This window comes from Molothrus aeneus, chromosome 2, assembly GCF_037042795.1.
Source record: "Molothrus aeneus isolate 106 chromosome 2, BPBGC_Maene_1.0, whole genome shotgun sequence".
Classification (NCBI taxonomy): Eukaryota; Metazoa; Chordata; class Aves; order Passeriformes; family Icteridae; genus Molothrus; species Molothrus aeneus.
In genome coordinates, this window is record NC_089647.1 from 26,118,400 (window position 1) to 26,140,757 (window position 22,358).

General features: G+C 47.0%; 2 protein-coding genes across 2 annotated transcripts in view; one reads left to right on the plus strand and one right to left on the minus strand.

Annotated features, from left to right (window-relative positions):
* The window catches only part of TNFRSF1A (TNF receptor superfamily member 1A), a 16,063-nt gene extending 13,852 nt beyond the window's left edge, over positions 1–2,211 (minus strand). Inside the window, exon 1 of the mRNA XM_066569535.1 lies at positions 2,060–2,211. Coding sequence (XP_066425632.1) covers positions 2,060–2,098 — 39 coding nt within the window. The 5' untranslated portion in view covers positions 2,099–2,211. The remainder of the gene's footprint in view (positions 1–2,059) is intronic.
* CTC1 (CST telomere replication complex component 1) lies at positions 2,097–21,455 on the plus strand. Its single transcript, XM_066571752.1, has 25 exons — positions 2,097–2,416; positions 4,733–5,069; positions 5,154–5,293; positions 7,341–7,587; positions 8,880–9,076; positions 10,660–10,804; positions 11,179–11,481; positions 11,655–11,783; positions 12,099–12,325; positions 13,795–13,966; positions 14,053–14,253; positions 14,488–14,614; positions 14,815–14,929; positions 15,271–15,733; positions 16,046–16,135; positions 16,418–16,561; positions 16,847–16,917; positions 17,701–17,801; positions 18,111–18,276; positions 18,510–18,596; positions 18,681–18,840; positions 19,317–19,381; positions 19,623–19,785; positions 19,927–20,053; positions 20,983–21,455. Exons 1-25 carry the CDS (start codon positions 2,097–2,099, stop codon positions 21,141–21,143), a joined length of 4,458 nt encoding a protein of 1,485 aa, XP_066427849.1. The 3' UTR covers positions 21,144–21,455.
* Positions 21,456–22,358: the final 903 nt, after the last annotated feature.

Below are 22,358 nucleotides of genomic sequence, written 5' to 3' on the forward strand. Positions count from 1 at the left end.
TTTCAATTTGTATATAATGTAGCTTCTAACTTCAAAATGGCAGTTTCTCCCTTTACTTTGAAAATAAATCAGTGTCAGAAGTACCCTTATGGCTATTTTGTCTTTTTTCTTCATAAAACAGAATTTTCTTTAATAAATAAAACTACCATTATTATTTTTCTTTTAATGAGACAGAAAATACCCTGGTCTCAGTGAAGATGGATGCAAGTTTGTCCACTATAAAAGTTAGAAGTGCATGGGGAAAACACAGAGCACCTGAAAATTAATTTAAGGACAGGCAGAAAGAGTGAATGCATGGAAACAGGCTACAGGAAATTTTGAAGAATCACAGGAAACATATAGGAATCAGAAGAGTAGAAGGGAGGCATCAGGGGACCAAGAAGGGCTATGAGGGCAAACAGGATGATATACAACATAAATGACAGTGGATGGGCATGCAATAAAGTGAGAATGAGACCTGTAAAAAAGAAATCCCACTGAAGGACACTTCCTCCAGTGTCTTATTTAACTGAAGATAATATAATGAATTTGAGGAATCCAATAGATCTTTCTCTTTTTTTTGCCAGCCGAATTAATTAAATCACATATAGTACCGATTTGCACCAAAATGTGCGCACCTCTATTCATAAGCCAGAAATACACTTTTCAGGTTTGCTATCTGCTTTGAAATCTGTCCATAAGTCAACATAAGTCCATAAGTATGTGTCCTACCTAGGTCCCAAGATGGTAAGTGATGCACAGCTAGAGTCAAGGTATTCCTTCTCCTCAGTTTTAAGTGTGTTGGCCTGCAACTGCTAACTGTAAGTCTACTACCAGGTTTCCAAACTTTTCAAGCATTAAAAAAAACCCCAAGACCAAATCCAAACCCTTCTGGAAGGTAACTTTGCCCACATTGCAACTTTCTGACCACAAATTAACAACTAAGCCAACATTACAAGTCCAGTGCAGCCAAGTGCAGGTGTGCATTACTAGGATGCTCAGGTATTTAAGGATAAACAGTTTGACGCTGCAACCTCTACAGCAGAATTTATAGCCATGTCATGATGCTGAGTGACACCACTCCACTGTCCCAGCTTTAGCACACATCTGCTGATACTCGATAGCCATTCACGTCTGGCAATCAGGCTATTCATAAAATTCTCCGATATATTTTACAACTTTTTCGCCCGCAAAATCACAACAGGCAGCTTAAAAGTCTTGCCCCACGAAGCCCGGGAAGGCTAAAGAAGATCTACCGGCAGAGCTGAACTTGCTCTTATACAAATCCCGTGGTTTGGGGCGTAGCTACAACCCTCTAATCTTTGTTTAGACGCCCGCAGAGTGGCATTTGTGCGCGCCCGGCTGCGCAGCAAAGCGGGGACGGCTCATCGCCGGTCCCCGCACGGCGGCGGAGGGAGCGGAGCGGCTCCGATCCCGGCCGGACGCTCGGTGTCCCGGCGAGCCCCGCCGCCCGGACCGCCCCGCGCGTTAACGGCCGCGCCGCGGGCTTCGGGGAATCCGCCGCCGTTCCTGTAAGCCCAGACGCCTTCTCCCTGAGTCAGGGATAAATCCCGGGAACGGCGCCAGAGAACTCGGTGCCCGGAGGGGAGCGGAGGGAGGGGAGCGGCGAGCCCGGCGGTGCCGCTGCCCGGCAGCCCCGCGGGCAGCCGGCGGATGGCGCGGCTGGGCTGCCCGTCCCGCTATCGCCGCTCCTGCCGCTCCGGCGCCGGCACCAGCCTCCCCTGCGACGACGACCGCCCGCCTCGCCCTGCCGCAGACTCGCCGAGCCCTCCCCCGCCGCCGCCCGCCCCGGCATGGGGCTGCCGAGAGGAGAGCCCCAGCGCCCCGGAGAGGGCGAGCAGAAAGCGGGCTGGGCGCAGAGCAGCAGCGATCGGGAGCCCGACGGCGGCCGGGAGGGTGGAAGAGAGCCCGGGCCCGAAAGCTCGACGGCGGACACCGCTCAGCGGACCCGCGGCGGGCTGCAGATCGCCGGGACCGGAGGTGTCGCCGGGCGAGGCGGTGTCCCGCCGGCGCACGGCCCCGCTCCGCCGGGAGCGGCGAAGTCCCCGCCGTGCCTTACCGTCCCCAGCGAGGAGCGGGGCAGCGCCGGGCCGCGCATGGCTCCGCGGGCCGCTACATCCCCGAGGCAGAGTCCCCTGCGTGCAGAGAAAGGCGCCCCAGCCGTACCCAGCGGCGGCCGGAGCAGCGCGGAGGGTGACTACCCCGTCTCCAACTTCCTGGCAGCGGCAGCAGGAAAGAGAGCGGCGAGCGGGAGGCGGCCCGGAGCCCCGGCGAGCCCCGCCCGCCCTCCGCCGGGCCAGGACCGGCGTCGGCAGTATTCCTTAAAAACCCCGATGGACGAGCTGAAGAAAAGCAACGGATGGGGCATCGAGTGGCTAAAGCTGCTAGAAAACACAAGGGAAAGGAGTCAGAGGAGGTCTGCTGAAATCTCAAAGTTCTTGACGCAGGAGTGTTTCACTCTTCAGCTGTACTTTCCACGTGAAAATTAACCATGTACTTATAAGTAAAAGACTTTTTGCATCTTAACTGCCTTAATTTTAAAGAAAGGCATTGTGCAGCCACGATCAGCATTTTTAGAGTTATATGACCATCCTGTAGTTTTTAATTTAAAACACACGTTCTCTTGCATGCTCCAATGAACCGGCTGTACAGATAGTGCAAATATAAGCAAAACCAACATGACATTCTGTGTAAGCCCTGCTTCATTTAATATATACTCTTAGCATGTTTGAAAAACAAAAATACAGCTAGGAATATGTGGCTAAATGATAAAGAACTCCCCTTCATTCGTTGTCCATTAAGACTTCGCTTTGCTTTCTGGAATTGTCTCTATACTCCAGTAAAAGACATTAGATCAAGTTACTAAACATTGTTTTGGAAGAATTTGCCCATTTCAGTACCAAATGGGTACAATTCACTCCATGGACTGCCTGAATTACTGCGGAGAAATCCAAACACCTCCACAGACTGATCCTACAATGGAGTTGCTTATCTGCCGTGTGGAAGCCAAGGACAGCACATGCACAGGAGAAAACAAGGAGGGCACTTTGCCACACTTTGGCTTGGAACAGCTGTGACTTCCCAGCTGCAAGTCTCAGGAGGGAAGGAAATAGCAGAATAACCTGTTATCAGATTGCAGCCATCTCCAGGGATAGAGGTGGAATAGATTTTTTTCCTGTTCTTTTCCTAGCCTCAAATGAGGACAATACAAAATTAGTCCCTAAAGGGAAAATTCTGGCACGCATTCTGTGAAGGAGGAAATAATGTTTTTAATGGGCTGTTTCAGGTTTAGCACTTGCTGGCATGTGAGTGGATGAGGCACATCCTTCAATCTTCCTGGAGATTCAGCCTTCAAAAAATAAAAAAGGCAAAAACCAGCCTCACTTCTCTAGAACTACATAAATGTCAGAAAAATCCCTGTGAACCTTCACATTTGACTCCTCCCAAGTTCAGGGAGGGACGTCTCACTGCACATTTGACATTTACACCAATGTCAAATGCATCACTGCACATCCACTTCCCAGCTTTCACCAGAACTCCAGGTCCAGGCCTCCCTCCATCCCTGCCCCCTCCCTGCAGCCTCCTAGGTCTCCAGCGCTTCCTGAGGTCCTGTGGCTAGGGGCTAAGGCCCAGAGGGACTGAGCCCACCCTCCTGTCACACAACCAGTGGCTTGCAGCTCGTCTGACAGCCCAGCTGCCTCACGCCCAGCCTGCAGAGCTGTGTTGGGCTTGCACAACCAGGTTTCGGTAGCAGGGGGACGACAGGCGTGGCTTCTGTGAGGAGCTGCCAGGAACTTCTCCTGTGTCTGGCAGAGCCACTGCCAGCTGGCTCCGAGGTGGATGCACTGCCAGTCAAGGCCAAGCCCATGAGAAACGGTGGCAATGCCTCTGTGATAACCTATTTAAGAAGGAAGAAAAAGTTATTGTGCAGATGTAATTGTGGCTGGAGAAGAGCAGAGTGAGAACATGTGAGAGGAACAACCTCACAGACACCAAGGTCAGTGGAGACGGAGGGGGTGAAGGTGCTCCAGGCACCAGAGATGAGATTCCCCTGCAGTTATGATGAGGACTATGGTGTGGCAGGTTATCCTCCTGCAGCCCATGGAGGTCCATGAGGATGCAGAGATCCACTCGTAACCCATGGAGGACCCCCATGCTGGAATAGCGGATGCCTGAAAGAAGGCTTTGACTCCATGGGAAGCCTGTGCTGGAGCAGGCTCCTGCCAGGGACCTGCAGCCCCCTGGAAAGAGGAGCCCACACTGGAGCAGGTTCCCTGGTGGGACTTGTGATCCTGTGGGGGACTCACGCTGGAGCAGGCTGCTCCTGAAGGAGTGCACCTCGTGGAAGCGTGGGTCATGTCGGAGAAGCTCTGTTGCCCATGATAAAGGTTCACTTTGGCGAAGTCCGTGGGAGGGACCTGCTGAGGAGCAGGGGAAGGATCCCTCTGTCTCCCTGAGCAGCGGCAGGAACAAGGCGTGACGAACTGACCGTAACGTCCATTCCCTCTCTCCCTGTGCCGCTGCGAGGCGGGAGGGGCGGGAGGGACAAGGTGTTTTTAAGATTTATTTTATTTCTCATTATCCTGCTCTTATTTTCTTCGTAGTAAATTCAGTTATTATCCCCAAGTTCAGCCTGCTCTGCGGGTGACGGCAATCAATTTGTGACTTCCCCCGGTCCCTGTCTCAACCCGTGAACCTTTCGTTTTATTCTCCCTCCCCTACCCACTTGCAGCGCCGGTGGCCGGGCCGGTGGCCGGGCCGGGCCGGGCCGGGCCGGGCCGGGCCGAGCCGGGCCGGGCCGGGCCGAGCCGAGCCGAGCCGAGCCGAGCCGAGCCGAGCCGAGCCGAGCCGAGCCGAGCCGAGCCGAGCCCAGGCGCGTCCCACTCCACACGCTCCCGTTTCTCGCCTTCCCGCGCGGAAGGGGCGGGAACAGCCGGGGAGCGGCGGCGGTGATTGGACGGAGGGCGGGGAGGGGGCGGAGCCCGGAGCGCGCGCGGCTCTTCCCGCCGCCGCGTCGCCACGGCAACGGTGCGGCCCGCCGGACCGTCATGGCGGCGCCCGGCGCGGCGGTGAGTAAGGGGCCCGGGCGGCTCCGCGCCCTCCCCGCCGCCCGCCCGGCGCTGAGACCCCGTTTCCCTCCTTTTCCCCCACAGGAGCAGCACTGGCTAGGGGCCGCTCGGGACTTCGTTCGCCGGGCGCTGGCGGGGCCGGACGGGCAGGAGGCAGCGGCGCTGGAGGCGGTGCTGCGGTGCCTGCGGAGCGCGGGCGGCGGGGCGCTGCCGCTCGGCTACAGGTGACAGCGGGGCGGGGGCGGCGAGGGCGCTCCGGTGCCCACACGCGGCCCTCCGGTGAGCTCGGCACGGCTCGTTCCGGCGCCATGCCCGCCCCGGATGCCGCTGTGGGAGGGATGCTGCCGAACGCGGTAACCGCAGGCGTTCTTTCGGCCTCGGCGGGCCCCGCCGCTCTTGCGGTGTGATTGATTGAGCGCCATCTCCGCCTGTCTGCGGTAGGTAGGGCCTGTGACCGAAGCGGGCCGCTCTGCCGCACCGTACAGACTTTGCACAGTGTGAAAAACGCCAATCACTTGTTTTTAAAACTTTAATAGTAATAAAATGGTTATAAAAACAGTAATACAGTTAGAGTAATAAAAATTTGGACAAATTGAATTAGGACGATATGAGACAATAGAGACAAAGAGTTACGGACGTCCGGGTACCTTTTTCTGGGCAGCACGAGCCCGAAAAAGGGCACCCGCTAACAGAGGATTAACCCTTAAAAACAATAGCCTGTTGCATATTCATACACCTCATACATGATGTATAAATTCCATTCAAACACAGGATTCTGTCTGGTCAGTGTCAGCTTCTTCCTCTGAATCCTAACAGTGCCTTTGAGGCGGGAAGAAGTTCATTTCTTCTGATAAGAGGGCAACAAATTCTTTTTCTCTGAAAGATTTAGGTGTTCTGCAGCTATCTTGCTGCAAGTCCTTTCTTTAAAAAAAAGTATCCTACATAGCATAGTTTCTATTTTAACATTCTTTATAACCTAAAACTATATTTAACACACTACTTAAGAGAATTAATACAGCATTACTTTCTAACACAACATATATAATATTCATTTTAATATTTGCAAAAAGCCAATCATAAAATACATGCATTTTTCACACATGGCAGCTTCCCAGCTGGATCCTGTGGGCCCATACGGGAGGATGCTCCTGGTCTCCCAACCTGTTGGCCAGCTGAGCTCAGTGTTCAAGTGTTCTTAAAAAAGGGGGATCTAGGACAACGTGGTCCATATTGTAGTTACTAAAAGGCTTTTGGGTGCTCACCGTCATGAAAAACATGCAGCTTGTTGAGAGATATCCATATTGGAAAGTTTGCTTGTCTGGATCTGTTTCTTGCTGCAACTTGTGGGAGAATTAAATTCTCTGGCACGATCAGTTTTGGGAGGAAAGGTCAATTGGAATTGATTAGGGATTTGTGACCTTTAATTAATAGTTAATAAATGCAGGTAGTTAATCTTTCACACCATCTAAACTTACCATATAAGCCATATTTTTTCCTGTGTAATTTATGGCATTTAAACCAGACTTTGGTTCATATTCAGGAGAATCTATAAAGAAGAGTTGAAGGTACTTGGTATTTATCTTCTGTGAGGCCAGTGGTCTGTTTTTGAGCACTGTGCTACATCCAAGCTAACCACCCAGCTCTGAAGCACGAGGAGAGAGTCTGTTTGCTTCTGTATGTGATAACCATGAGCCAGTGTCCTGCTGTAGTCCTGGTTTCTCCCGAAAAGCACTCAGCACATTTGACAAAAACACAAGCAGCACTGTGCTTTTGTGGATCATAGGTACCAGTATTATTCCTGGTGGTGCTCTGTCTCTGAAGATGGAGTGGTTTCAACTAATGAAATTTTCAACTAATCTCCTGTTCATTTTCCTGCAAAATGCACAGCATAAATACCTGCATAAAGTGATGTCTTCTTATTAATTTTTCTATATCTAATTACTATTTATTGCTGATTCAGACCCATCGCTCAACCAGACTAGTTTCTTGCTTTGAACTTATGATCCCCGACTAATCCAGTGAAAATCTTCAAATTCACACCCTTTGAATTTGATTATGTCCTGCTACTGAGCAAGTGGGTATTGTGACTAGAGCTCCAGTTTCACAATGTAAAATTGTCAGTGAAGCTCACTGGAAACCAGTACCAAAATCACAGGCTGGAGAACAGTTTGTGGTGGCTCTTTCAGTGTTGATATTAGGGGTACTTTGTAAACTGAGTTCTTCACACATCCTGCTACATTCTTGCTTTTTTATTTCTTTATTTTTTTCCAGTTTCATCTCTATCTCTGACCTGCAGCATCAGCAGCACATACCGTGCTGCAGCCACCTGAGCTGGAGCACTAAGGAATTTAAGGAATGGTCTCATCAAGGACAAGGTGCTTTACCCATGCAGCACACTTTGCCAAGGACTTACCTGATCCTGGTTGGCTATTTAGCAGATGGAAGGCAAGAAAACAAAGAAAAGCTGGTAGATGGTTGCCTGTACGTGAAGGACAATACTGGGATAATTCCATGTGAGGTATGTCCTCTTTCTGAGGGGTTCTGTGTTTATTCCCACTTCTAGGCCAGTGTCACAAACCATCAGGGGCTTCAGGTATTCTGCCAGAGTCTAGTCTCTGTAACAGGCAGGAAAACAGCAAGCTCACATCCTGGGCAGAGGATAGAGCATGTGAAATGTGCCTTTGCTAGGAGAAGAAATGCTGAATGTACTGGCATGGAAAAGAGAGACAACCAGTATAGTTCTTTTCTATTCACCACAGTACAAGGTGGCCTGGGAGACTTGTATTTGTGGCAGGAAGGAATGATGAATCTAACTCTATGTTCTCAGAAGGCTAATTTATTATTTTATGATACTATATTGTATTAAAGAATACTAAACTAAACTATACTAAAGAATACAGAAAGGATACTTACAGAAGGCTAAAAAGATAATAATGAAAACTCGTGACTCTTTCCAGAGCCCTGACACAGCTTGACCCTGATTGGCCATTGAGTCACAACAATTCATAGAAAACCAATGAAACAACCACCTGTTGGTAAACAATGGCCAAACACGTTCCAAAGCAGCAAAACACAGGAGAAGCAAATCAGATAATTATTGTTTTCCTTTTTCTCTGAGGTTTCTCAGCTTCCCAGGAGAAGAATCCTGGGCAAAGGGATTTTTCCAGAAAATATGACTGTGACAGGACACCTTTCCACTCTTTGCTGAATTCCAACTAGTGGAGCAGAAATAACTTTCTGGAGAGTTGTACTACATGTTCAGTGATGCATTGATGACGTACTTTCAGGAAATAATAGCTTGCATGACAGTTGACTTAAAAACCTCCTGAAGGTAATTGCAAGTGGAGTTGAGGTAACAAATAACCCCTACAGTGGTGGTGATAAAGCAGTGAAGTTGTGCTTTCCAATGAGACAAAGTATAGGAAAAAGTTGTATTGGTAAGAACTTCTAACTGAAAACACAGGGGCAAAAGAAAGCAGGCAAGAATTTTAGAAAAATAGTCTGAAAATAACTAAGCCTTGCCTTGAATTAATTATCACCTTTCTGTGAGGTTGTGGCTATAAACAGGAAATGCTAGCTGTAGAGTTCAGCAAGTCTGTGGCAGATTTACATCTGGAAGGACAGAAGTTCTCTGTGCAAGGTAAGAGAGTGGGCAGAAAACCCTGCTCTCATTTAGTCATGAAGCCTGGCAGTAGGAGAAGAGTTTGTGATGCACATGCAAGAGTGTCTTGGTAATGAACACTCTAAGTAGTGCTGAGAAAACAAACTGAAACTCATCTCAAGCTTCAATCTCATTATCTTTTGGTTTAGCTCTTGCACTTTGAACTGGACTGGCTGGACTCACTGTTTGTCTTCCCAAGCTGGTCATATATCCCACAGAAAGACCAGAGTGCAGCAGGGTACTTGGAAATCCTGGTGGATCCAGTGCCAGTAAATGCCCCCAAGGAAGTACTTCACAGCATTCCTGTCACCTCCCCAGTGCCAGCTGAGCCACTGCTTACCTCCAGGTAAACACCTACCCTGCCCAGCTCCTCATGGCACTGTTGCTCTGGCTTGGCAGGTAACATGAAGAGCACTTGGCTTAGAAAGAGACAAATTCTATTTCTGCCACACATGGAGGCATAGCAGCAAGTGGTGGAAGTAAAAGTTATACAACAAAGCCACTTTTCTTTAAACATCTGTTTCCCAGGAGTTTCTTGGAAGTTTTTGTTCTGTAATTTTAAGTATTTCTAGATGTAATTTCAAATTATAGAAAGAATATTAGAACAGTGTTGATTCACCTGTCTTTGAGGCTAAAATTCACTCTTTTGATTAGCATAACTTTTTTTTTTTTTTTGATCCTCCAGTGAACCAAAAGTATACTTGAAAGTAATCCTGTATTTTATTATGATGTTAGTATGTGCCACTGGTCAAATTCTTATCAGATTACTGAGATAAAAGTGCCAGTGAATTGTCAACTGGTAGAAGTAACTGTGCTTTTATTTAGAGTATGTGAAAATGAGCCAATGGAATTGCAAATCTTATGGAGTTGATAATTTCGAATTGTGCTAGATCATGTTTTATCTTCTTGAGTAGAGAATTCTTGGTGTAATTTAATTACAATAAAATGTCACTAATCGTGCTGCTTTCATTTCTTTATAGTTATCTTTTGTTTTTATTGGGTTTATCTGCTTCAAAGAAAGTAATTTTAAGTGTTTGATTTAGCTCAATGGACGTTTCTGAACAAGAAGACTTTTTCCATATTTCAGTATATGTTCTCAGACTTTTAACATAAAGCTCCTTTGTTATTGACTGATATCTGACCAATTTTCCATGTTACAACTAAAATGTTACAGTGAGGTGCTGGTACTGCTGTGTGTCTACTACTGGTCAGGGGTTTTTTAAAGTCATAAGGTTAGATAATTGTTTAGATGTTTTGGAATCAAGAATGGTTTTGTTCAGAGTAAGTGGGATGGTTATATTCAAGTCCAGTAGGAGCTGAGATGAAAATTACAAACATAAATTTTTTTGAAATTAAATTTTTTTAATCTTTTGAAACGTAGGTTGGAAACAGCAAACAGAATTGATTTAATAAATATCATCTCTCTCACCTCTCATCTGCTTTCAGTTTTGCTGCTCTTTCCCTCTGTGTCAGGTTTGTTAGAAAGACTCCATTGTTGCTCTCAGGCCTCTTGTTCATAGGCTTGCAGCTTCCACAGTGTTATGTTCCATGGACATACGAATCTGAGTTCTGTTTTCTGCACAAGAACTGCTTGTGACTTTTTTCTTCTCCTTTAGACCAACAATTAGTTGCTTGTTTGTGGTAATGCCTTTTATAACCTGGCTGTTGTCATGGAGTGTGTGAATTTGTTCTTCTGTCCTTCTGTCTTCAAATACTAAAATATCAAAAGGATTTAGTATAGAAAAGTTAAAGTACAAATTTTGTAGTCAAATATTGTTTTGAAAACCTCTCTGAGAGATTGACCGTATTGCTTCGCTGGATCTGTTATTCCCAGAATGTACATGCTACAAATTTGTTTATTTTGCTTTTGGGATACTTTTAAGTGTTCTTTCATCCCTGATTTCAGTTGCCTCTTCAATTGCCCTTTAGGATTCTGCATAAGAAAAGATCAAAGCTTACTGTAGCAGGGGAATTGACCAGACTCGGGCCTCTCCTTTGTGTTCACCACAAGACATTCTTCTTTCTGTTTCTGAAGTGCTTTGCATCTGCTGTTTGTGTCCCTGTGCTGGTGCAAGTAAGTCCTTGGAATTTTGCTCACAAATTCACTATTTGGATCTGTGTATGTGCTAGCTGACTAATTCTTTGAAGCTTGCCATTGATTTCCCAGTTTGATTTATTCTTTCTTTTACAAGTGATATCTTTTTAATTGCACCCAGTGTACAATAGTTTTGGTATGTAAGAAGTCTAGTTCTGTACCCTGCCAAAGTACAGTCCTTCTCCCTCATGCAGTTGCAGTGTCCGTAAATGTCTTGCAGATACAGTCCTTTTGCTAAGAGTGTGAGGCAATCCTCTGGGTGGAAAAGAGGTTTTTGAGTGAGATTATTTAGGTCAGGAGGAATTTTTTTCACTGGAGTTGATGCTGATGTTGCTTTTGTTTCTCTGCCCTAGAAACCCAGCCAGTTGCTGTGGCATCGTGCCTTTCAGCTGGGTCACAGGTACACAATCACAGGCCTGAGTATGTCCAGCCTGAAGAAATCTGGACAAACAATATTCATCACTAGTGCTTCTTCCTGCCTTCTGCCCTACTGTGCAGAGCAGGTGAGGGAGCAGCCACTGGACAGTGCTTCACAAGGAGAATCCACTCAGTCTTCTTCCCTTGAGACTGCTGAGCAGCTCAGTTGCTCCTTGCAGCTGGAGGCTGAAGAGGAGAGGCCAAGACCAACCAAAGAGTCCAAGATCATCTCCTATGTGGTAAGCGTTCATAGGCTTAGCCTTCACCCACTTGTGCACTGGGCTTTCAGCTCCTGGCCTGCAAGGACCATTATTTTCATAATGAGTTTAGTTTCTTACTGCTCAGGCCTGTGAGTCTCTTATATTTTGTGACTCTCTACAGTCCTTTTGCTTTCTGTTCACTTTCTGTTTAGGGATTTGTCACCAAAGTACTCAATGTCCAAGCTGGTCTCTTTTTACTGGATAACCAAGTCTGCTTGTGCCTTGCTTACCAGCCCCTGCTGAACTCTGCACGGGGCCTCCGACCGGGAGCCTGTGTGGAGGTAAGCTGAGATTTGCAAGGAAAAGACTCAGGCCCTGGGGATGGCTTGTGAGTGTGTGGGTCAAAGAAGGCTGCGGGAACATGGGAATTATTTCAGCAAGTATCTGGAACAAAACTGGAGATCTTGCTGCCTGGACTCAGTCATGAGAGTTGATATAATTATTATCTGATTCCTCCCTAAACCGTGCTCAATGCCTCAGGCCTGATTATAGACAATTCAGTAGAGTGAGAAAGGATTTAAGGTAGGGTTACAGTTTTGGGGAGTGGTGGCAGACTGGCTATCTCTTCTCTTACACTCTGTGTCTGTGTATGCCAGCTCATCGACGTCCACCTCCTGCAGAAGCCTCTGGCCTCCTTCCCCTTCACTGTACTCGGTGCTTGCCTGAACAGCATGGTTGTGCTGAAGAGTTTCTCAAGGCTCAGCACCCGCTACAAGCCCCTGGCCTCTTCAGGAAATCTCTGCTTACAGCTGCTCTTCCGCTTCAATCTGGGAATGCCGCTGTACCTGTGGCTGGTGAGCCTCCTGGAGACCTTTGAGCAGAGGTGAGGACAATTCTTCTGAAGTCAGGCTATGCCTCAATGTGCTTGTAGGTTATCTGAGTGTCTTCTAGACCAAAGGATCACAAAATTACTGTGCTTGGATATATAAGCAGCAATTGCTTCTGGTTTCTTGGCCTAACTAAGCCATTTATACAGACTTCACATCCTGTCCAGTTCCTTGTTACCTTGCAGTTGCTCCTATGAGAAAAGCCGGTGCATTTTTCAAGTGCAGGTGAGGTAAAGGTCTTGGGAAGCTGCAGTGCTTCTGAGCATTTTACTCACATAATTCTGCCTGGAATGCTTTGTCCTGAAATACAGAAGCACCATAGGGTGTTTGCTTGCCTATGTGGTTTGTTTGGCAGATCAAGGTGGGCACTGAGGCTGAAGCTGGAAATTGGTGCTACAACTAGATCATAACTGATATAAAGGCTCTTGTGTTCTGACTGCACAGAAGCAGCAGCAGCTGTTCAGCATATCACTTTGAGATATTCTGAGTGTTCCCAGGAGTGTGATAATTTGTTTTAGAGTCTCTGTCTTGGCAGATTTTCCCACCCATGCTTACCTCCAAGTCTTCCAGATGGCTTCCTGCTCTCCCTGACACTGCAGGACAGCTATGGGCCAGTTTCTGTGTCTACTTCTGGCTTCTGTTAGTGAAAATATTTGTGTTTGTTCTGAAGCGCTTATGGTTGATCACTGTGACTACTGCCTTGGACTTTAAATTATATACATTTTACTGTCAGTCACGTAGCAGTTTATAGAATGCTCAGTGTTCCTGTGCTTTACTGGCACTGTGGAATTTTGGTATGCTGCCAATAAAACAGCTTCAGTTTTGCCTTGGGAATTATGCTAACTATAAGTTTCAGTTTTTATTATATTTTCTACTTTCTTTAAATGTGATTGCTCAGTCCTTGTACTGCTTAAAAATTGTTCCAGTGAGTGCTATTTCTTTTCATTTGAGTTCACTTTCTGTCATATTTTGGCTGGCAGTGTGATCACTTCCAGCCATTCAAAAGCAGTAAGCTAAACTTATGAAATTAATTTTTCATGAGGGAAATGGAATAAAAATAGTCTGTGGTTGTTTCTGACTTGTGGTTTTTGCATTCTGTGAAAGAAAGCCAAGTGTACCTAGCATGAGTAATCATATCATGCCCAGCCAAAAGGCATGGAGATTTATTTGTGTGGCTTAGAGGGAGATTATCTTTATGTCATTTGTTTCTCTGGCCATTTGAGTTTTGAGATTTTGCCAGTCTCTTAATTCCGTGGATCTTCCTGTTTCTTGTCTGCCCAACATAATTTGCATTTGCCTTAAATGCTCTATTTTTTAATCATTTCATGGTTTTTGTGATCTCTTTAGTTCTTGTCCTATACAGTATATTCACTAAAAACAAGCAGAAGGAGTCCCTGACTTAGATGCAAGACTCACTAAAATGCAAGGACTGCCTGTGCTTTTAATGGTCATAACTTTTTTTCAGGTTTTCTTGTTTCTTTGGGCGCCGTCGATTGCTTAGCTCTATGCACCAAAACCCAGGAGCTGCTGAAAAGTTCCTTGTCCCCCTTCTGCAAGCTATGGTGCCAGACAGAGAAGAAGCAAGAGATATTTATAATGAAATTCTATCAGAAATACACCAGTGTCCCCTGCGGAAAGTGAGTAAATGTTCTTTGAGCTGTTTCCTGCTTGTCTGATGGGAAGAAACTCAGGTGATTTGTTTTTTTCTCTCTTTTGTTCACAGTATTTGACTCTGAACCCTCCCTGCCAGGCCCCATCTCTGTCTTCAGTTTGCCGAGTGGCAGAACAGAAGAGCTGGGAAGGCTTCAGTCCATCCCAGTTGCTTTCCCCCTTGGAGGCACAGCATATGGGCACCCAGGAGCTGAATCGCAGACTGGCCTGGTCCTACTGCACACTCTCAGCAGAGAGTTTCCAGCCCCAACTCGTATGTGCCTCCTTCTCTTTCCTGTCTGTGCCTTGAGAGCTCCTGCTTCTCACCATGCCTTCCAGCACCCTGTCCAGCGCATGCCTCTTCCTCCTGTTAGGAAATGACTCTGCTTTTCTCACTGTGGCATGTGGAAAACAGACTGAATTTGAGCTGCTGCTGCACACACTTTGATTTCTGGCTTTCAAGGATAGGAATTGTTTGATGCTCTTTGCAGCTTCCTTTCTGTTGTAGATACTCCTGGGTGTGCTGAGGGTCTCCTCCAGGAGCAGTTCCCTCCAGCTGCAGGACAAGAGCGGCGCACTTCGCTGTGTGATCTCCCGTAAGGATGGCAGCCCCTTTGCCCAGACTGCTCTCATAGGTATGTCCCACTAAACTGTATTTGAGTGCTGAGCTTTTGCTCTTCTGCCTTCCAGCTCCAAAACAAGGAAGAAGAGACATTGTGTGGAGATGCTGAACTGTCACTGCCTGACCTCGTGACTTTAAAATGAGGATATTGACCTTACTGGTTTTATGTTCTCTTTTTATTTAGCTCAGCTCTTTTCTCTGATGTGTTTGCAGGATCACTCGTGCGGGTGGAAAACTACCAGCTTGTAGTGGAGAGATTCCTTAAGACTGATTTTCCCTCCTGGGAACACCTGGAAAATCTGGAGCATGTGAGAGAGAAAAAAACTAGGTGAGTCCCTTTATTCAGTGTGCAAGTAAAATCATCACTTTGCAGCTCCTTGAGTATTTTGGACTATGGTAAGCCTTCTTACCAACATAGCATTTCAGTGCCAAAGCACCCATTCTTTGCTATTTGCATAAAATGAGCTCTTTCTCAGCATCAAAGCCACCATCTTCCTTTTGTTCAGAGTACCTGCAACCTGGGAGCGGCCCTCCACTTCACTCTTTCCCTCTGCTCCTGCTGAGTACCTGTGGGGCACTCACCAGATATGTTTTTCCCAGATAAGTGTTTGTTTAGAACAGCCACATGTCAGGAGTGGGGAGTTTCACTGTGACCATTTGTCATTTCAGTGTCTATGTGCAGTTCTACTTGGAGGATGTTCAGGTTCTCCATGCTGCTGAAGGACAAATCCAGAAAGGCCTTAGGAGTGGAAACAGCTCCTCTTTGAGGAATAAGAAAGATGGCAGCACAGCATCTGAGCTGGAACCCCCAGAGGCAAAAATGCTGAAATTGGAGGATCCTGAGGCAGATACTGGCAGAGATGAGAACTGTCAGGGGGGCCCGAGCAGCCCCAGAACAACGAGCTGTGTATCTCAGCTGTTTTTGGTCACCCAGAAAGAGGGTCTCATGTCACGCAATTACCAGCTGCCCGCAGAAGGACATAAAGAAGCACATGAGCTGCAGCACTGTTTCCAGGCCACAGTGCTGTGGCTGGGCAGACCACAGCTCTGGAGCCACCCCAGAGAAACTGGGAACCCATCAGAGCTGGAGGACACTGGCTGTAATGGAAAAGAGGGTGTGACGCAGCAAGAGGTGAGGCAGCTTTGGGGTGTGGTTTGATAAGTCTGGGAGCTGGTTCCTCTCAAGGGAGCCTGTGGGGTAATTTAGTATCAGTGGGAAAGTGATTGTTGTGTTGGGTGCCTTTGTGTGTTTGTGCCAGCAAATTCCTTCTTGCACCGCAAGCAAGTTCCATCTTCTCTCTGTCACCTTCCTGTAAACGCATCTGCCTTCTCTTGTCAGTCAAGACATCCTCTGGGCTGGGCTTGCTCTCTTTTGACTGTATTTTTCATTCCATACCTAACAGTTCTCATCACCTTCTCCCTCTCTCGTCCCTTCCCCCAGCAGGCACTACTGCTGTTTATGGGGAGGTCTCTGCGATGGTTTCCATTCCTGCACGTGGACGGACTGTATTGCTTCACTGTGCCCTGCTGCTCGGTAAGAGACAAGTTGTTGTGCTGGTCTCTCTTGGAGACTTTTGCTGAGCTGCATGTGGGAGTTGAGGAGTCAGAGGGTGACTAAGCTGTTTTCAAGGTTTGGAATTTCCTTCTGTTGTTCCAAGAAACTGCTTTCGTTCTGTGTTTGATTAAAATTCTCAGAGCTCTGAGTTCAGTGGATTTTTTTTTCTTTTGTGAACCATTGTTCTTCACTTTTTCCCTATTGAACTTTAATCTCCTTTTTCTGATAGACTTCTGCCTTGCCTTATCACTCTTATCTCAGGACCTGGAAGTGTTTGACAAGCCCTGTTCTCCACCTGTGCCATCCACATTCCTGAGCAGGCCATCGTGCCCCCCATGCCTGCTTGTCCAAGATAGCTGGCACTTAGAGCATGAGACCTGGATCTCCTGTCTGCCTGAGCACCAGGTATGCAGTGCCTTATTGCACAGGGCTTTTACAGACTACTTGTAGATCTCTCCAGAAGTAGCTAGAAATTATCAATATACAGTATCTTGTTGGTGAGATTGTTCTGCTCTGAGTTCCATCAGAGCCTGCTGCTGGGCTTCACATTTTCCTGCTTCAGAATTCATCTGGAGAGGAAGCATGAGTTGCTTGACCTAGCTCTGAGCACACAGAGCTCGTCTTTTCTGCTCTGGCTGGGGATGCCTGTAAACTGCAACCTGTCTGAGGCTGTGTCTCCCTCACTTGTAGCTGACAGCCCTGTCAGTGCTGAAAGGCATGGACCAGAGAACTGCCTCCATCCCAGAAGTGCTTAGCAGCAGGTATGTTGGTCTGCCCCAAATTACAAGTGACTATGTCTTAGGGAATGGCTCTGTGGTAATTTTTATTGGGAAGTGCTATATTAAACTGCAATGAAATATCCACCCTAGGAATATGGTTTGGAAAATCTGTGTGCAAGTAGTTCAGACTTCTCCCATCCTGGTTATTTAAGGTAAAGGGATTGTAGGTGACGAAACTGCAAAATGGTGTCCAGAAAATGGTTTGGCTACTGCTGGTGTGGACTAAGTCCCAAAGGTGTCTGCCAAATTCCTGTCAGAAGTGGAAACAAGCACAGCAGGGAAAATCAGACTGACTGTATATTTTTGGAGGTTTTTTTTGTTTTAGATTTTTTTTTAGCGTACATTGCTCAAACACATAATAAACTTATAACTTTTCCGCTCAAAGCATATTTAATCTGGGGTGATATGTATGCACACTGGATTTTTCACCAGTGCTTTATGAAAAACTGTGGGTTTTCTGCTTGGCTTCTTCATCTAATTCAGAAAAACAATTAGGAGTTTAGCAGAGAGGAAGGCTGTAGTGCCTTACTCTTCATCTTCACTGCTGAACCTGAAGCAGCAGAAAGCAAGGTAAAGGGGCCTCTTGTCCCTGGGAGGGGTAGGCTGCAGCAAGCTGCCCTCGATCCAGTAGCTCAGGTGCTCAAGGACAGGTTTCCCAGAAACTGGGCTTAACCAACACTACTCCACTTTGTTGCAATCTTGAAGTCAGGCCTTCTTCCACTCCCTTTGTCTTCAGGTGGGACAAAATTCCTGGTCTGCTCTCAGTTTCACAGGTTCCCTTGTTTCTTTCTGTGGTGAGATCATGGAGAGGACCTTGTGTGCCTCTCCCAAGAATGAGAAGCCACCTGGCCATCAAAAGCAGACAGGTAAGATTGTGGCAGCCTGTTGGAAAGCAACAGATTGGTTCTTCTTTCTGTTCAGTGTGCTGCTGTGCCTGGGAATAGTGGAAGTATGCCAGGATGTTGCATCCTGTTGCATGTCAAAGGGCTTGGAAACTGCACACTGTGGATGTGGAGATGGGAATGGGAATGCAGTATCCAGAAAACCTGGGAGGTGGAACAGTGACAGCCTCATCAGGATGGGAGGAAGAACCCCTCTAGCAGGCCCAGCTCAGTGACAGGCCATGCTGCCTGTGTGAGTGAGCTCATGGTCTGTGTGGTTCTGTGCCTCCTCAGGGACTCTGCTGTCCAGGGATCACAGTGTGAAGCTCAGTGTCTCAGCTGCTCCAGGCTCCCCTCTTGGGATGGACGTTTACATTACTGCCACCTACCTGCAGCACCTCAGGGGCTTGCTACCTGGAGCCAAGATCCTCTTCCAGAACTTGGAACGCAAGATCTCAAGGTGCTCCTGTCTTTAGAGCCCTGACCTCTCTTACTGTCTTTGAAACCATCTCTTAATCTGACCTCCCACATGGATTTACCTCATCTCTTGTTCAATCCTTCATCTCTCCCAATCCCTTACCATAAATTATTTTCCTACTGTGTTACAAATGAAGATCAGCCCAGCCATCCCAAGAAAACCTGAGTGTTTGGTTTCTGTGAGCTCTTTCTGACATCTGCTCTTTCATATTGCAGATTCCATAATGTTTATTGCACCTACATTGCCTCCAGCTGTGTGAGCATCCTATCTCTGCCAGCTTCTCACTTGCCTTTTCCTTCTAGGTAAGTGTTGGGTCTGTTCTCATGGTAGAGTGTCCAAAGAAAGGCTTCTATGTTCCAAGCTTCTCAAATTGCTATTTCTTCTAGTCCTGCAGGAGAAGCCTCATCCCCCTCACTAGTGTTTCTATCCAGCTTGAGACCTCAGCTGCAAAATGTGGCCCAGGCCCGGATTTTATGCCACTTGTCCTGTGTACTGACTGTGTCCCTGCAATGGATTTGCTCACTTTGCAGCTGCATCTTCAAAGAGGTAGTCAAGCTTCCACAAACATAATTTGTGAGAGGTCTTGCAGATTTTTTACTCTCACACATCCTTTGCTACCATGTAGGAGAAATGAGAGTTCCTGTCTTGATTGCAAACCCTTTTTCCAGTGTCTGAGAAGGACTTGCATATTAGAAAGGACCTAAGTGATTAGAAGTATATATCTGATGTTATATCTGATGTCAGGCAGGCTGGCAGTAGGACTGGGAGTGAAGTGAGGGCACTGAAGAGGACAATCCTACTCTGTTAATGCTCTGCTCTTCCCATGTTCACTGCTATTTGGGATCAGCACCTTGCAGCAAGGTGATTTTTCTCCCCATATAAACTTTTCCCAGAACTCACTGGAAATGCAGTGAAATTCTTTAGACTTTTTCCTACTTAATTAGAGAAGGATTTAAATAAGCAGTGGCCCTTCCCCTTCTCACTTACACCCATACATAGCTGTAGCTTTGTTCTTCCTTCAGGGGAGGTGCACCCGACACAATCCTCCATGTCCATCACAAACAGGAGTGAGGCAAGCCAGTGCACGGTAACTGCTGTAGGGATTGGCTGTGGGGAGAGGGGGGAGGAGGGAACAAATTACACCACAAACAGGAGGGGGAAAATCATATCAGGGATGGGATGTGGACACAACAGCAAAGATGGAGTTATCACATCTTCTGAGATGTGAACAAACTCTCTACTGAGATGTGTTTTCTGGAGTGTGGCCCTTGTGAGGGAGCAGGTATTGTCCTGCCCTCCTGATCCCAGCCTGCCTGCTGTCTGCACAGGGTGCTGGTGGAGGATGGAACAGGTGAAGCTGTGGTGCTGTGCAGGAATGAACATGTGGCAGCAGTGCTGGGCCTGAGCCTTCTCGAGTGGGAAGCTGTGCAGAACTGTGTGCAGAGCAGGGGCAGCGTGTGCATTCAGCACAGGGAAGCTCCTGGAACAGGGGTGAGTGGGCTATTCCAGCAGCAATTGCAGCCTGCTGGGCTCAAGTCTCGGCTGGACAGGATTTCCCTTTGCTCTGGGTGTTGCAGAGCCTCCCTGCCTCCCACTGAACACTCCCTGGCAACACACTCTTTCCTTCCTCAGTGTCTAGAGGAACCTGAAGATCTTGTTGCTCGTTACCTAAGGAGTCTGTGCAGAAGTCCTCTCATATGTCGCCCTATCCTGTTGGATTTCAGCCTAGACAGGAAGCCCTCCAAGATCCTGCGGCCTGGTAAGCAAGTACTGCTGGCTTTTCTAATATTTAGGGTGGGAAGGAAGGGAGGAGGCATCTCACCAGGCTGGGGAAGGAGAGGTACCTTCGCTGCCCATCATAGCAAGATCTTTGAAGGATTTTCCTGGAATTTTGTATTCTGTAGTGTAGAACTAAGTTGTGTCTTAGTAGATCCATGGCTATAAAATAGAGAAATAATATTATGGAAATTCCTAAAACAATATAGGATAATTTTTTCTACTTCACACATAAAACTGTTCTTGAGAAAGATTCCCAGTCCTTGTCTGGGACAGGAATCTGATCAGCCAGAGTTACTGTGCAGGCTTCTCAAATCAAGTGGGTTTTGACTGTAGATAGGATGGCATGTAGGGTCAATAGCAGGCCTGGAAATCCTCACCTGGAAATCAGCACTGAAGTGTTTTGAATTCATGAGTGCCGAGGTCTGAGCTCATGCTGCCACAACTGTGCAGTTGCTGTGTGAAGGGGGCATTCTTCACACCAATTCCTCACACTGTTTGCACACATACCTAGAGCTTAAGTTTGAGTGCAGGTGCTGCAGGGGTTGATTTGCTGAGCTCACCAGAGGATGCTCTGCAGTGGAGACTTTCTGGCTGTCATGTACACTGTAAAGGCAGGTTGCTGATACTGATAGAGGATACAAAGCTCAGAGCATCAGCTCTGTAAGCACACAGTTCACAGCATTCATTTCACAGTGTAGAATGTCTGTTTCCTGGAGGTTGGAGGGATGCTGGCAAAAGGCATTCCTCTGCCTACATCCTGGAGTCATTCACCGTGCTGTCCTTTGAGGTTTGGCAGATGCCAAGCAGCTGCTGCAAGGCCTTCCCTCCCCCAGCAGCTTGTGCAGCTGTGGGCTAGAGCAGAGCCAGAGCCCTGTCCTGAGTTGTTCCCGTTGTATCCTTCCCCTGCAGCTCCCCTGCAGCTGCGGAATTTTCGCTGTGGTGACGTGGAGTTTGTGTCACGAGTGGGGCCTCGTCCGAGCCTGCTGTGCCTGAAGGTGGAGGAAGTGGCACAAGATGCCTTAGGCTACCTGAACAGCCAGAGGATGAGCAGGACATCCAGTTCCTGCTGAGTGGAAGCCACAGCTTAATATCTCTCCCAGTGGGAGAGGAATTATGGAGATACCTACTGCAATCAGGAGCTTTTAAATTCTCCTTTCAGTGGGAGCACAAGCCTGAAGGGTGAGCAAAGGGTGAAGGGTGCAGTCAAGCAGCTGCTGTGACTTGTGGAATTCCTGAATGGTCACTCTGGGCTACATTTTGGAAGAGAGATGTTCAGTGCTTCCGATGTGACAGCTCTTGCCTTGGGCCCAGGGCACGCAGTGTGTGCATTTGATGTTGTAGTATCTACTAAATAAAGCTATGAAAATATTACTTAAAGAATACGGTATCTGTTTTAGTCTCTATTTTAGTATTCAGTTTTCCTTGCTGTATGGTGACCATTAACAAAACTATACAGTTCCCACAGGGTATGGTCTTCTTAACCTAATTGAAATAATTAAAATTACACTTTTAAAGCATCTCCTTCAAGAAAAGAAGGGAAGTGAGTCAGCTGCTGTTTGGAGACTAAATCACAGTGCTAAATGACAAGATTATTTGGGCATTGTTTTGCAGTTTATCAGCAGCAGCCTGAACATGAGGTGGTGCTGGTAAGAAGAGGCAGGCACTGAGCTGTGATACAGGCAGTGGTTTTACTGAGCAGGAGTGAAATGTCTTCCCTCTCAAGGCCTGCTGTCCACTTCTGAGACCAAAGTGTGAGTGGCACAAGACTTGATAGATGCCACCATTCAGTAACGTTGTGAGACTCCATCCTAAAAGGTTGCCAGAATAGCTTAAAGCTGAAGTCTTTGCAAACGTTGCTGTGACAGCCTTACTTTCTGTGGGTACTTTCTGCAGAACAGAAAAGATTTTACTAAAGCTTCTCTCCACCCTCCAGAAAGAAAGCAAAACAAAACCAAAAAAACCCCAAAATAAACTACCTTAGTCTGAGGAACATGTTGACTGTAAGTGATAAGACAAAGATTAAAATCTGGTTAAAAAGTGCAACTGAAAGTAGTCTAGTAATATGAATAACACAGTAGCAGACAGAAATAGATAAGAAGTACCTGATAACACTTATTTAAGAAACAAAAAAGAAAAATTCAGCTCTATTGTTATACTGGGTCTAATAACTTTAATAACTTGAAGCTTCCAGTAGTATCTTACTAGTCTCCTTTTCCTCCTCATTCTGTATGTTAGTTTTCTGTCTGCTGTCTGCTTATCTGTTCCTCTTTCATTTCACATTACAA

Excerpts from the sequence above, each read along its gene's own strand:
- CTC1 (XM_066571752.1), top strand. The coding sequence starts at position 2,097 with ATGGCTCCGCGGGCCGCTACATCCCCGAGGCAGAGTCCCCTGCGTGCA. Across the intron at positions 14,254-14,487 it reads AGAGTTTCCAGCCCCAACTC|ATACTCCTGGGTGTGCTGAG; the intron begins GTATGTGCCTCC and ends TTTCTGTTGTAG. Across the intron at positions 14,930-15,270 it reads GTGAGAGAGAAAAAAACTAG|TGTCTATGTGCAGTTCTACT; the intron begins GTGAGTCCCTTT and ends TTGTCATTTCAG.